General features: G+C 53.9%; 2 protein-coding genes across 3 annotated transcripts; one reads left to right on the plus strand and one right to left on the minus strand.

The window, feature by feature from the left end:
- Window positions 1–2,643: 2,643 nt before the first annotated feature.
- Window positions 2,644–10,748, minus strand: NDUFS6 (NADH:ubiquinone oxidoreductase subunit S6). The gene is made up of 4 exons (XM_078879654.1): window positions 10,344–10,748; window positions 7,583–7,636; window positions 5,158–5,280; window positions 2,644–3,685 (listed from the first exon to the last, which is right to left on the minus strand). Exons 1-4 carry the CDS (start codon window positions 10,515–10,517, stop codon window positions 3,611–3,613), a joined length of 426 nt encoding a protein of 141 aa, XP_078735780.1. The 5' UTR covers window positions 10,518–10,748; the 3' UTR covers window positions 2,644–3,610.
- A 574-nt stretch (window positions 10,749–11,322) lies between these two features.
- Window positions 11,323–15,226, plus strand: MRPL36 (mitochondrial ribosomal protein L36). 2 transcript variants are annotated; one of them, XM_078879419.1, is made up of 2 exons: window positions 11,323–11,423; window positions 14,789–15,226. In XM_078879419.1, the coding sequence occupies exons 1-2, from the start codon at window positions 11,378–11,380 to the stop codon at window positions 15,088–15,090; spliced, it is 348 nt and encodes a 115-aa protein (XP_078735545.1). In that variant the 5' UTR covers window positions 11,323–11,377; the 3' UTR covers window positions 15,091–15,226. The 2 variants fall into 2 exon arrangements, with proteins under 2 accessions (XP_078735545.1, XP_078735544.1); XM_078879418.1 differs by having other exon boundaries at window positions 11,363–11,444.
- Window positions 15,227–15,397: the final 171 nt, after the last annotated feature.

Consider the following 15,397-nt stretch of genomic DNA (forward strand, 5'->3'; position numbering starts at 1 on the left):
GGACCGTTGGAGCAAGTGCTGTTAGCGAGCGCCTATTAAGGCCAACTGCATGGCCGAAGGTGGGTGGTGGTGTGAGCAGAACCACGCCCGGCCGCCTCTGCCTCCACAGCACCGACGGTTGCACACCGCACCAGGTGCTCGTTTCAGAGCTTAGCCGACCGAGCGGAGAACGAGCAACCGGTTCGGACAACAGTCACCAATGTTAGCCGAGAGCGAGAATTGAACTCGGCTCGCCGGGTTGGCACCAAAGCGCGCCAACCACCGCACCGCAGCTCCCCACGCTCACTCATACGCACGCACACGCACACACACGCACACACACGCACGCACACACACGCACGCACGCACACACGCACGCACACACGCACACACACACGCACACACGCAGCCGTTGTGTGCGGAGTGTAAAATATAATTCACGAACAACTCGAGCCCTTTGTGCTCGAGCCGCGGAGGTGAGCGAGGCACCAGGGGGGCGGGCGCCGACAATCGCACCCGGAGCGTGTCCGGGTTACAGGTGCGCGCGCGCGTCCACCTCGTGATTGACCGTGATTGCTTCAAATTCCTCTTCTCATCTCTCATCGCCCATTTCTCCCCCGTCCCGCACCCCCCCCCCCACCCACCCAGCTTGCCCCCCCCCCCCCCACACGCCGCCCCACGTCTAAAGGCATTTGGCCAGGACGATATAATTTCTGGAGAGAGCGAGCCAGAGGATGGGGATGGGTCGGGGTGGCGGGTTGGCGGGTGACTTCACCGCGCATTTGTGTAATGTAATGAGTTGGCGGGGAGTGAATGCGCGCTCGGGAGGGGCGAGGAAGCGGCTGCGAGGCGGGGGTGGTGGGGGGGGGTGGGGTGGTGGGGTGGGAGTGGTGGGGGGGGTGGTGGTGGGGGGGGTGGTGGGGGGGGTGGTGGGGTGGTGGTGGGGTGGGTGGTGGTGGGGTGGTGGGGTGGTGGGGGGGGTGGTAAGGTGGGTGGTGGTGGGGTGGGTGGTGGTGGGGGGTGGTGGGGTGATGGTGGTGGTGGGGGGGTGGTGGTGGGTGGTGGTGGGGGTGGTGGGGTGGGTGGTGGGGGGGTGGTGGGGGGTGTGGGGGGGTGGGTGGTGGTGGGGGGTGGTAGTGGGGGGGTGGTGGTGGGGGGGGTGGTGGGGTGGGTGGTGGTGGGGGGTGTGGGGGGGTGGGTGGTGGTGGGGGGTGGTAGTGGGGGGGTGGTGGGGTGGGTGGGGTGGTGTGGGTGGTGGTGGGGGTGGTGGTGGGGGGGGTGGTGGGGTGGGTGGTGGTGGGGTGGGTGGTGGTGGGGGGTGGTGGGGGTGATGGTGGGGGTGGTGGTGGGGGGGTGGTGGTGGGGAAGTGGTGGGGTGGGTGGTGGTGGGGGTGGTGGGGTGGGTGGTGGGGGGGGGTGGTGGTGGGGGGGGGGGTGGTGGGGGGGGTGGTAAGGTGGGTGGTGGTGGGGTGGGTGGTGGTGGGGGGTGGTGGGGTGATGGTGGTGGTGGGGGGGTGGTGGTGGGTGGTGGTGGGGGTGGTGGGGTGGGTGGTGGGGGGGTGGTGGGGGGTGTGGGGGGGTGGGTGGTGGTGGGGGGTGGTAGTGGGGGGGTGGTGGTGGGGGGGGTGGTGGGGTGGGTGGTGGTGGGGGGTGTGGGGGGGTGGGTGGTGGTGGGGGGTGGTAGTGGGGGGGTGGTGGGGTGGGTGGGGTGGTGTGGGTGGTGGTGGGGGTGGTGGTGGGGGGGGTGGTGGGGTGGGTGGTGGTGGGGTGGGTGGTGGTGGGGGGTGGTGGGGGTGATGGTGGGGGTGGTGGTGGGGGGGTGGTGGTGGGGAAGTGGTGGGGTGGGTGGTGGTGGGGGTGGTGGGGTGGGTGGTGGGGGGGGGGTGGTGGTGGGGGGGGGGGTGGTGGGGGGGGTGGTGGGGTGGGTGGTGGGGGGGGGGGGGTGGTGGTGGGGGGGGGGTGGTGGGGGGGGGGGTGGTGGGGGGGGTGGTGAGGTGGTGGGGGGGGTGGTGGGGGGGGGTGGTGGGGGGGGTGGTGGAGTGGTGGGGGGGGTGGTGGGGGGGTGGTGGTGGGGGTGGTGGTGGGGGGGGGGGTGGTGGTGGGGTGGGTGGTGGGGGGGGTGGTGGGGTGGTGTGGGTGGTGGTGGGGGGTGGTGGGGGGGGGTGGTGGTGGGGGGGGGGTGGTGGGGGGTGGTGGGGAAGTGGTGGGGTGGGTGGTGGTGGGGGTGGTGGGGTGGGTGGTGGGGGGGGGGTGGTGGTGGGGGGGGGGTGGGGGGGGTGGTGGGGTGGTGGGGGGGGGGTGGTGGTGGGGGGGGTGGTGGGGTGGGTGGTGGGGGGTGGTGGGGGGGGAGTGGTGGGGGGGGGGGTGGTGGGGGAGTGGTGGGGGGGGTGGTGGGGGTGGGGAAGACTGATTACTCCGGGAAGCCCATCGCAGTCGCTTTTGCAAAACAATGGCGCGCCAATCTCGGCGAGGGCTGACAGCTGCCATTACACTTGACAGCTCAAAATCACATTTTCACGCTCGCTTGAGCAACGGCGGCGTAAATAAAAAGAGAAGCCGGGGGAAGCGGGGCGCGCTCACGCGCACATTACCCCGCGCGCGCTTTCCGTCGCAAATACGATTAAAACCGCGGAATTAAAAAAACGGAGATCCCCCGAGGAGCAGTTCTGTTTTGTTTCCATCCGTCCGGGGGAAACGCGGAAATATTTATTGGGAATTGTACAGACCGCGGCGGTTCGTATTCCATGCGATAAAGGAGGCGCGTTCTAACGACGCGTGTTTCCCACCACCCGTCCCTGGCGGAGCTCCGTCCACGTTTGGCGATGTCTACGGAGGTTCGACAGCGCGGACCGGGTAACGGGACTGCTGACGTCACCGCCACGAGCGACAAAAAAATCCCACCGGCGAGTTCGTGATACAGGAGCGGCCTTGTCGAATGGGGCCAATGAGACTGTGAAGTCACATCCTGTCCGACAATACGCCCCCCCACACTTCTTAAGAAAATTGTGAAACAAGGAAGTGACGTCACAGGAAGTCGCATCACGCTGCGCGGCACGCTCAAGAATTGTCAGGATCGCGATTCGGTTTTAGGATGTATTGTTTGTGTTCGGATTTGTCTCGTCTGTACTGTTGTTGTCTGTACTGCCCGTCACATTTGTACTGCCCGCACTCCCCTGTTCCGTTTTGCCCGTTCCAACCATTCGGGTAAAAGTCAAGAGGCGCTCACGGCTGACACAACCGACACCATCTCCGACCACGAGCCATCTCCAATGTGTTTACGCATGTATGTTGAACTTCTTTCGCACCGTATGCAGCCAACAGCGCCAATCGGAGGTGCGGAGTTAATTAGCCGTGTTGGGTGGTGGCGGGTTTAACGACACATTTATATCCCAACAAAAAACCTCTTTCGTGGACGACACTCTGTCGCGGAAGCCTGCCACTACATCCTCAACTCGTGCTGGGACGACAACTCAAGGGGATGGCCGTGCCGCGCCCAGCCGGGCGACACTTTTGGCGAAACTCGCTCCGCCGAAAAATCGCCAACGAGGCCGAGCTGCTTCAGGGGACGGGGGAGGGGACGCCGGCGGACACCACGGAGGCTCGCGAGCGCCGCCGGGAGGAGGGGGGGGGGTCAGTGGTGGTGGTGGTGAGCCTGCCGGAAACGGAGGCCGCAGTATCCGCAGACGCCCTCCTCGTCGTCGTTGTCCTGCGGGCGGGCGGGGAGATGGCGCCAAAACCACGAGCGTCAAAGGACAAAACGATGCAACAAAAGCAACGTCAGAGAGAGCACGGAACCAGATAGAGACACGGTTCAAGACGTGTCACAATGGCAGCTGCCATTCTGACGGCGCAAGGCTATTCCCGAAGGCGCGACGTTTTAGCGACGTTTGTCTGCAGTAGTGGGGGGGGGGTGGTGACGATTGCTGTGCGTTTTCCCAATTCAGGAACGTGTGGGTAAGAATTGAGACATACACGGACTGTTCATTTTTCCCCAACAACGTCACGGGAACTTTCACGTCGGCTGTTCAGCAGGCGCCGCGTCGTATTTACGGTCAACGCATCCGCGGTATTAAACCTGGGCCGCCGTGGGGATCCATCCACTGACCGCCTGCAACGGAAGCACTCAAGGCGCTACCGCTTGGCCATGTCATTCCACAGCTGGTGTGTGGAGACTCCCGGATAAACAAAGTGCATTATTCCTTTGGAACCTCATTTGCCAGTAAAAAATATGATAATTGTTTTTTTACCCTTCTATCTGGCAACAAAAGCGACACCTTTTTTTACAAGGAGTCATGTTTGCATAGACCACAATACCTGCAGCCATAATGCAAACAAAAAACATAACTCTGATAATGTATGCACTGTCCTTGAAGTTGATTGGTCCACACCCGAGACAGCTTTCCTTAAGAGCCTAGTCTCACATACTCTGATGGTGCATTGTCTTTGAGTTGTGCGCCTTTTGGCGTCATCTGGTCCAACCCATGTGTTCCTGGAGCTTTGTTCGTATATTGAAACTTCGTACATTGAACAACTTATAACATCGGTTCTATGAGGATGCGTTCCCAGCCTGCGTAACTTACCATTTCATACTACAAACACCTTATAACTTATTATTCATATTGTAAACAACGAAAATTTTGTCTTGAAAATCTTAGTATATTTATACTTTACAGTATTAAGATAAAAAAGTGCCGTAAATAAAACAGTGAGCGGGGCGAGTGGTGGGGTGAGTGGTGGGGCGAGTGAGCGGGGCGAGTGGTGGGGCGAGTGGTGGGGCGAGTGGTGGGGCGAGTGGCAGGGTGAGTGGTGGGGCGAGTGGTGGAGCAAGTGGTGGGGTGAGTGGTGGGGCGAGTGAGCGGGGCGAGTGGTGGGGCGAGTGGTGGGGCGAGTGGCGGGGTGAGTGGTGGGGCGAGTGAGCGGGGCGAGTGAGCGGGGCGAGTGGTGGGGTGAGTGAGCGGAGCGAGTGAGCGGGGCGAGTGGAGGGGCGAGTGAGCGGGCCGAGTTAGCGGGTCGAGTGAGCGGGGCGAGTGGCGGGGCGAGTGAGCGGGGCGAGTGAGCGGGGCGAGTGAGCGGGACGAGTGAGCGGGGCAAGTGAGCGGGCCGAGTGAGCGGGGCGAGTGAGCGGGACGAGTGAGCGGGGCGAGTGAGCGGGCCGAGTGAGCGGCTGCGAGTGGGCACCAGGTTGATGTAGACACGCGGGTGGCCGAGGGCGCCGCCGCCACCGTCACAGTGCGTGACGCGCGTCGCCACCTCCCGCACCGGCTCCGCAGCGATCATGTCCACGGCAAACTGCTCGTTTATCTGCCCGCGCCGCGGGGTCAGGGAGGGGTCAGGGAGGGGTCAGGGGGGGGTCACGCCGCGTACACTTAGCGGGGGGTGGGGGGGTATCGCTCAACCAAGGTCACACTAATCCAGGTAACCCTTAACCAGCAGTACGCTTAACAGGGGTAACATTTAACACGTTACAACTCGCCAGGATTACGCTTAACAGGGGTCACACTTAACATGTTACAACTCGCCAGGATTACGCTTAACAGGGGTCACACTTAACATGTTACAACTCGCCAGGATTACGCTTAACAGGGGTCACACTTAACATGTTACAACTCGCCAGGATTACGCTTAACAGGGGTAACACTTAACATGTTACAACTCGCCAGGATTACGCTTAACAGGGGTCACACTTAACATGTTACAACTCGCCAGGATTACTCTTAACAGGGGTCACACTTAACATGTTACAACTCGCCAGGATTACTCTTAACAGGGGTCACACTTAACATGTTACAACTCGCCAGGATTACGCTTAACAGGGGTAACACTTAACACGTTACAACTCGCCAGGATTACGCTTAACAGGGGTAACACTTAACATGTTACAACTCGCCAGGATTACTCTTAACAGGGGTAACACTTGACCGACGTGTAAAGGCGCAACCCTGAAACTACTCGCTCTCTTGCCACTGCTGGAGGACTGCCCTCCGCTCGAGGCAGCTACATAGACTCAGTGGGAATTACCTGGTGAAATCAAAATCGCTTAATTCTGAAAAAACAACGTTGTCCGCTTCGCCTATCCGCCTCCTGTTGTGCAATGCTGTGTGCTGCACGTGTTGCTTGTGGCAATCCACCAAATCCCGTGAGCTTTCATTCAAAATTCTGTTGGCGATTCCCAGCCTTGTCCGGATCGCCCACGCCACCCGCAGTCACCGTCAACTCGTTGACCACATCCGGCCGCGTCACTCAGTGGGCCAACGCGGCAGTGGAGATGAATCGGAGCTGGCGGAGAACAGAAGCTCGTGAAACTCGATTTAAAGCTTTCGTGACTGCAGGGATTCATCTTCTTGGTTCTTCCGGTAAAGTCACGTAGAAGGAAAATAATGAAATAAAATAAAATTTTTAAAAACATAATCAAATAATTCTCACGACGCTTCGGCCACAACGCAAGCAGCCGTCTTCAGGTGGAGAACAGGTCTGTCGAGAAGGTGGAGAACAGGTCTGTCGAGAAGGCAGACCTGTTCTCCACCTGAAGACGGCTGCTTGCGTTGTGGCCGAAGCGTCGTGAGAATTATTTTATTATGTTTTATTTTTTATTATTTTCCTTCTACGTGACTTTACCGAAAGAACCGAGAAGACTCGTGACACTCCCTCGCCATAGGAGTCGAGGTCGCCATCTCCTGGCTTGCCGGGGTATGATGGCGGTACGGCGAGTGGATTAATTTTCATCTGTGTTCTTGGTTCTTTCGGTAAAGTCACGCAGAAGGGAAATAATAAAATAATATAAATATGAAACAAAAAATTTATATTTATATTATTATTTTATTGTTTCCCTTCTACGTGACTTTACCGAAAGAACCAAGAATATGAATCCCTGCCGTCACGAAAGCTTTGAATCAAAATTTAATTTTCATCTGTTGGGGGATTGATTGGAACTCGCCACCTTAACATCCGTGGGGCGTCCATGGGCACCGCTGTTTCCCAAATGCTCGTGAACGCAGTTGACCAAACATCCAAATATAGGACCACAGAACTTGGGAAATTGCTGGCGCCGGTCCTGGCTGCCTTCCCGGCTTCTCTGTGGTTTCCCACAACCGTGAATCATTCTCTACCTCTGCGAGTGAATGATTACACAATTGTAACATTTTTATTATTATTTTGGTTTAACGCGTACTCAGTTTGTAAATGTGGCTTGGCTCTACAACACACCGGTGATGCTGTACTAGTACACTACACTATACACTACACACTACACTATTATACACTATACTATACACTACACTACTATACAACACAGCTACTATACACATTATACACTACACTATACACTAAACTACACAATACACTACACTACAAAATACACTACACTACTATACACTACACTACAAACTACACACTAGTGCTATACTAGTGACGAATTGGCCACGTTCTGTTTTACGTGACAACCCTCACTAGTTGGCCGTGTCGGGTAGTGGCGAGTTTAAACGACACATTTATACATTTACGCGATCTAACCCATAACACCTCTATTATGGATGTTTATTATTATTATTACGACCAGGTTGGGTTATCGTTTCAAGCTAGCGCGGGGGGGGGGGCATCAGCTCACCTCCTTCTGTCGCCCCACGAAGCGCACGCGACGATAATCCTTCTCATCGTACACCTGCCGACAAGGGGAGCAACATCAGCGTGTCACATCACTGGGGGGCTTCATGGAGACACCAGTCCCCCCGCACCTCCACTTAGCACGGTCGGCTACGTACGGCGCGGAAAGACATTCAACATTCAAACATCGACACCCCTACATGTCTTTTTTAAATCCTTTATATTAAGTTCACTTGCTTGCTTGCGCGCTTACGACCGTGCAAATCTTTCGGTCGTTTTTTAACCCACTTCCCGTGATCCAATCGAGCTGACATTTTGCACACAGACTCGTTGTGCGTGACAATTAATTTTCGTGAAAAAAACATTTCCAAAATGTTACACTTTTTAGGAAAAAAACAATTATATTTCATTACCAATTGCTTAATGGTGGCAGGCAATCATCTGACCCATAGGTGGCAGCCATCTCAAGCCAGAGGACGAGAGGACTCTAGCCGCCACACATATAAAGGATTTATAGTGAAAAACTTAGTTTTTACGGGTTAATTTTTACTCTCGCCAAATGATCCTTAAGCGTCATTGTGAATGCCACATTAAATAACGCCCGTGCATATTTGTCTCTTCAAAAATTAATATCGAAGCATGTGTATGTTTTACACGACCCCATTGAACACACGACGAGGGTTGCCACCTCTCCCAATGTAGCGTTGCAGACCAAACCCATACGTGTATTTCTGGCGGCCTAGGGCAATCACAACTGTGTCAGTTCAGTTTTCATTTCATTTACAGCAAAACTTTGGATTGCGAGTAACTTGGTCTACGAGTGTTTTGCAAGACGAGCAAAACATTTTCATTAATTTTAACTTGATAAACGAGTAGTACAGTATATGCTTCGTCTGCCCAGCGTCACGTGATCACAACTGAGCCGATGGTTCTTCTCTCTCTCGCTGCGGGATTGTGGGTAATCGTCTCCCATGCTCGGTCTCAGTCGGCGTGCCTCACTCGTATAGTCAACATCCGTGCGAGCGTAGACTGTTTACTATAGTGTTGTGACCACGTGTGTGTGCGTAAAAATGTTTTTATTCTGTGTCCAAGTGTAGTGACTGTTCTTTAGTAACTGTACTGCAAGTGAAAGTCGTCCTACACAATAACCCTCCTCCTCCTCTCTCTCGTCTCCCTCACACCAGCCACGATTACATTTCATTAATTTATTTTATTACTTTATGTTAAATTGAAATAATTAAATATAAAGAGGTACTTTGTATTGATCATTTTTATATGAATACAGTATTTTTGGGTTGTGGAACGAATCATCTGAGTTTCCATGATTTCTTATGGGGAAATTCGCTTTGATATACGAGTGCTTTGGATTACGAGCACGTTTCCGGAACGACTTATGCTCGCAATCCAAGGTTTTACCGTATTTGGTATAGCCCTGTGAGCCATTCGGCTCTTGAATCGGCTGCAAACGCAACAAACAAAAATAAAATAATTCTCACGACGTTTCGGCCACAACGCAAGCAGCCGTCCTCTTCACCTGAAGACGGCTGCTTGCGTTGTGGCCGAAACGTATTATTTTATTACTTCCCTTCTACGTGACTTTACCGAAAGAACCAAGAAGATGAATCCCTGCAGTCACGAAAGCTTTAAATCGAAAAAAAAAACTAAAACATGAACAAGAAAACATCTTAAAGTGACTATGCGCAAACAGAAAAATCCATGAAAAAACTGCAAAAAAAAAAATCTTCCACCAGAGATGACAGCCTTGTTGACGGCCCAAAGTCTCACCACCAGTGTCAGACGAGAGGACGAACACATTGGGGGATTTGACATCAACAGCAGCACGATGATGATGGGGTGGTGGTGTGGTGGAAACGTCGTGATTTTTATTTCATTTTTATTAATTTAATTTGTTTTACCTACGTGGCTTTACCGAAAAAACCTAAGAATATGAATCCTTGCAGTCACGAAAGCTTCAAATCTAGAAGTGGTGTGGTGGCTTCACCATTGTGTGCATTGCCAGGGGGCCCACCAAGGGCCTTGCAGTGAAGATATCAGTACACGGCCACAACAGTGGAGATTGTCAAACCTGAGGCGGTCTTTTCATGGATTTTTCTGTTTGCGTGGTCACTTTGAGATGTTTTCTTTGTTGCGGTTGCACCTGATTCAAGAGCCCAATGGCTCACAGGGCCGTACCTAATTAATGAAACTGAAAACTGATCTTAAGGCTGCGGAGTTAAAATCGTGGGTTTGCTGGATGACTCGATCCATCATCGGTCCGGGGGGGAGTGGGGGGGGTCGATAAAGCGAGTACCGCTTTGTGGGGATGCCTACAGTTGGTTGTAAGTGTTTTATATATATGGGCTTGTCATAGGAATGTGGAATTTCCACACACTGGCTCAGGGCTGTAAACCCGTTGCGCGCGACACCAATGCCTCGATGTTTCCGACTTGAAACGACAACAACAACAAAAACAACAATTTCGATTTAAAGCTTTCGTGACTGCAGGGATTCATCTTCTTGGTTCTTTCGGTAAAGTCACGTAGAAGGGAAATAATAAAAATAAAACATAATAAAATACAATTCTCACGACGTTTCGGCCACAACGCAAGCAGCCGTCCTCAGGTGAAGAACAGGTCTGTCGAGAAGACAGATTCTTCACCTGAGGAAGGCTGCTTGCGTTGTGGCCGAAACGTCGTGAGAATTATTTTATTTTTATTATTTTATTATTTCCCTTATACGTGACTTTACAAAAACAACAATCTCACCTGCCCCGTGTGGGTCACCTTCTCCCCATCCTGAACCCCGGGCCCCGCCACAAGGCCTCTCAGAGCCCCCGCTCCGAGCAGGGGCCCGACCCCCCCGGGTCTCGAGGCCGAGGCCGCGGCCCTCGAAGCGGCGAGAGCGAAGCAGCTCGCGCGGGAGAGCGCGGAGGAGGCCATCGTTGACGTCTTCCTTCAAGAAGAGGTCCGTGGACTTTTGCTTCGGTTACAAAGCACGAAGATTCTCCCCACCCACCTTCACCCCACGTGTCGCAGCTGTTCAACGGTGGCTTGGTTGGGGCAAGTGCTGCGATGGGAGAGTAGCAGCACCAATGAAGGTCACACACACACAGACACAGACAGACACACACACAGACAGACACACACCAACACACACACGACACGACGCCGGGCTTGACTCAACTTCCTGAAGCCGAAACGTCGGCCATCTTACATGGGGGCGGGGGGGGGTCTCCACGCGTGTCCCGGCGAGTGACGTCACCGCGACGTTTCGCGGAGTTGGTTTCGTCCACCTCAAGGCGAGGAGGTCCCAGCGAGTGACTCCCCCGCAACGTTTCGCGGAGTTGGTTTCGTCCACCGAAGACGAGGTGGTCCCGGCGAGTGACGCCCCCGTAACGTTTCGCGGAGTTGGTTTCGTCCACCTCAAGGCGAGGAGGTCCCAGCGAGTGACGCCCCCGTAACGTTTCGCGGAGTTGGTTTCGTCCACCGAAGACGAGGTGGTCCCAGCGAGTGACTCCCCCGCAACGTTTCGCGGAGTTGGTTTCGTCCACCGAAGACGAGGTGGTCCCAGCGAGTGACTCCCCCGCAACGTTTCGCGGAGTTGGTTTCGTCCACCGAAGACGAGGAGGTCCCGGCGAGTGACGCCCCCGTAACGTTTCGTGGAGTTGGTTTCGTCCATCACCTCTCCCCCCCCCCCTCAGTTCCGATTGAGTACTATTAACCCCCCTACCAAGATGGCCGTCGAGTAAGCGGCGAAGTCATCGACGAGCGGACATGACGTCATCTGCAATGGGGGGGACATGACGTCATCTGCGCACGCGGTTGCAACGAGCAGGACCCGTGCAGGTTTGTCGAGGTCATTGCCGGGTGGGTTGCGGCGCCATGTGTCACAATAACAACAATTATTACTATAATTGGCATTATTCGAGTCGTTGATTGAATGCTGTGAGATTAACGTCCCTAATGATGTGAACGCCACTCTATTGTTTGTGGCGAAGGCCGCTTTTGAACAATAAGTTCGTGCCTCGGTGTGGCCTTGCCTGGTGGGACGGGGATGACTTGTTTCCCTCTCTCTGTGTGTGTTTGGGTGATTCGTTTACCGTGGATGTCGCACGACCATCGTGTGTTGGTCGTCTTTGCCGTTGTGAACGTTCTTACCACCAAGGCCGGAGCCATGGAGTCAACATTGGGGGGGGGGGGGGGGCAAATCTTCCTGGGGTCCCCCCCCCCAGAAAAAAATGTAAATTTGAAAACAAATTTCGTGCCTAACACATGGGATGGACTTTTTATTCATTTTTAACAATAATGTCTAATAGTGTATTGTATTACATTGCTCTGTTTTTACTTTTTTACCTTTGCTTGTTTCATTGTATGTAATGGCAGAGATTAGGGATTAATAAAGTACAACCATAACCACAATCATATAAACAGATATCTATTTTATAGCAATTTATTGGGGGGGGGGGGGCATTTTGAGCATATTTGAATATTAGGAGGGGATGTGTCCCCCCCCCTAATATTTATTAAAATCACGGCTTTGGTCCTTACCCACCCGCAGAGCCGGCCCAGCCACTAAGCGACCCTTGCAATTGCAAAGGGCCCCGTGGCCAGCAGAGGGCCCCCCTAGAGTCACTGCTAGCTAGTGGGTGAAAAAAAATCATACATCAAAGGGGCCTCCAACCAAATTTTGCTTAGGGCCCCCAAAGGTCTAGGGCCGGCTCTGCCCACCCGACGTGGACATCTGTGATGGAGGAGAGCTTCCTTAGCGCGTCGGATTCGCCCCGCAGTCTTAAACAAAGGTTGAGATTAAGTTTCGATTTAAAGCTTTCGTGACTGCAGGGATTCATATTCTTGGTTCTTTCGGTAAAGTCACTTAGAATGGAAATAATAAAAATATTAAACTAACAATTCTCACGACGTTTCGACTGCAACACAAGCAGCAATCATCATCAGGTGTGAAATCCACAGCAAGAACATTTGCCTTCTACGTGACTTTACCGAAAGAACCAAGAATACAAAGGCTGATATTGTTCACGCAGTGAGGAAGGGTCCTGAGCCCCACTTGCTGGCGATGCCTCTCGGTGATTCGAGTTGCGATTTGAAGTTGGGGCCTTGAACAGAGGTCGCAAACGGGTTTTGATCCCGTACCCGGCCATATCCTACCCGTACCCTGCCAGGTACGGATAGGGTACGGGTATCGGGTACCTGATTGCGACCTCTGGGATGAAGCCATGTTGCAGGCGCGGGTGGGTTGATTCTAGGAACTTGAATTGTGAGAAGAGACAAGACATTGGGAAATGAGTGACAAACGGTGACTCACCAGTGACTCACGGCCTACCCGTACCCGGCCGCACCAGGGTCGCAAACGGCTACCCGTACCTGGCCGGGTACGGATAGCCGGGTATCGGGTAGGGTACAGGTATCGGCTACCCGGTTGCGACCTCTGGCCTTGAATCGATTGAACTGAATTTCTTCTGTTTCTTCGGTGTTGCGACTCACCGACTCTTATGGGGTCCCCCCCCCCCCCCGCGTTTACAGCCCCCCAGAGGCTTGGAAGTGGTAGGAAGTAAAAACATCCACATTCCTATGACGGGGGCGAGCGTGTCCGTAGAAACAAAAACCCAACGTTGACTTCGCCACAAAGCGGTACTAATTTTATTCACCCCCGAAATGATGATGGGCTGAGTCAACCTCCCGACCAGTATATGAACCTGAGACGTTCCGATTGCTTCCTGATCGCTCCACCGCTGAGCTACCAGCCGCTCGGTCTCCTCAGATCTGGGAAGCTAAGCAGGTCCGGTGCCTGGTGTCTATGAAATGTTAACTACCTCGCCTGGTGTACAGGAAGTCTGCAGTTCGATCCCGACCCTGACGCCTGCTGCTGTATATTTGGAGTTTGTGTCTCTCATCATCATCACGGTGGTTATGAGATGTTAACTACCTCGCCTGGTTTGCAAGAGGCCATGGGTTCGATCCCGACCCTGACGCCTGCTGTATATTTGGAGTTTGCGCGTCTCTCTCTCATCATCATCACGATGGCTATGAGATGTTAACTACCTCGCCTGGTTTGCAAGAGGCCGTGGGTTCGATCCCGACCCTGACGCCTGCTGTATATTTGGAGTTTGCGCGTCTCTCTCTCATCATCATCACGGTGGCGAAGAGATGTTGACTACCTCGCCTGGTATACAGGAGGTCTGCGGTTCGATCCCGACCCTGACGCCTGCTGCTGTATATTTGTAGTTTGCGTGTCTCTCTCTCTCATCATCACGGTGGCTATGAGATGTTAACTACCTCGCCTGGTGTACAGGAGGTCGTGGGTTCGATCCCAACCCTGACGCCTGCTGCTGTATATTTGGAGTTTGCGTGTCTATCCCCGTGGTTGCGTTTTTTTTTCATCGGGTCCTCCGGTTTTTCCCTCCACATTTAGAAACATTCCTTGAGTTTATTTGACTGCCATACATTTCCACGTGATAAGCCACTTCGTTGAGCTATCATTTGTGGCCAGGCCGCTTCTGAAAAACAAGCCAATAGCTCAGCGGGCCTTGGTAAAATATAAAAAATGTAGTTCATTGTTTACCTTTCCTATACTTTACGCTCTTCGCACTCCTATTGTACTAGACATGTGACGAGGAGCTTTACAGCTCATCGGATTCCTCCAACATAAATATTCTAAATCAGATACTTCGATGGTAGACTTCCCTGGTGTGCCAGGTGCTGTCAGCTTTGGCTGCAGTGGGTTGTGATCGCAGATCGCTGTTGGTGTTTCTGGGGGGGGAGGGGGGGATCAGCTTCCAGCTGAGAATCGGTTTCAAAATCCTGCTTTCATTCTAAGGTGTGACATTGTGGGTTGTAATCGCGGACGCCAGGCGGCGTAGGTGTGGATTTTCCGTGCCCAACGACTGCCAATGTCGGCACCTCCGATTAGCACGGTTGTGTCCACGTACGGTGTGAAAAAAGTTCAACATAACTACAAGTACAGTACGAGCCAATCTCAACTTTGCCTAGATTCCGCAATCAACAGACAGTAACGGTGTTTTGTCTGCTCCTGACCACAAAAGGCGAACTTCCACTCCCGAGTACTTTTGTACGTTTGTTGAACTTCTTTCGCGCAACGTACGTAGCCAAACCGTGCTTAGTCGGAGGTTGCGGGGGGAAGGGTGAGCCTGTGTAGCTTTTAGAGATTTCATGAAAACGTTGTTTTGTTTCCGCAGACCACAGCCACATGGCATACGTGGGGATCTTCCGTTCCCTCCGGAGCTTCGTGCCCTCCCTCGGCATGGCCGCCAGCGCCGCGCTCCGCTCGCCAGCGCCGTGGGCTCCTTGGGCTCGATTTCCTCCGCCGCTGCTGGCGCCCCTGGCATGCTCCTCGCCCGCGTTCATGCAGCCGGTCGCCGGCTTCAAGATGCGCTGCGTGCTCCGCCTGCGCTGCAAAGACTGCTACTTCGTGCGGCGGCGCGGACACAAGTGCGTCATCTGCAAGACGCACCCGCGTCACAAGCAGCGCAAGTGGTGACGGAGCCACTGCCCGAGTCTTAACACCGCCGCCGCCGCGCCCGTGATCCGTGATCGCTGTACGGCAGCCTGCTTGTAAATAATCGCGAGGCCGTGCAAAGATGCTTTAACGCTTCAATTAAAATGTTTTACATTCGCATGTACGATTATCGTCTTTTCTCCTCACTTCTTCACCGAGTCAAGTTATCTTTCAGTTATGTGTCCAGTCCAATAAGGGTTCGTTTACCAGATAGTGTCCACGTGTTGTATGTGAGCAAACGTGAAATTTGGAAGGTTTTTTTTGTTCGTTGTACCCATCAATGGAAGGT

This window comes from Lampetra fluviatilis, chromosome 54, assembly GCF_964198595.1.
Source record: "Lampetra fluviatilis chromosome 54, kcLamFluv1.1, whole genome shotgun sequence".
Classification (NCBI taxonomy): Eukaryota; Metazoa; Chordata; class Hyperoartia; order Petromyzontiformes; family Petromyzontidae; genus Lampetra; species Lampetra fluviatilis.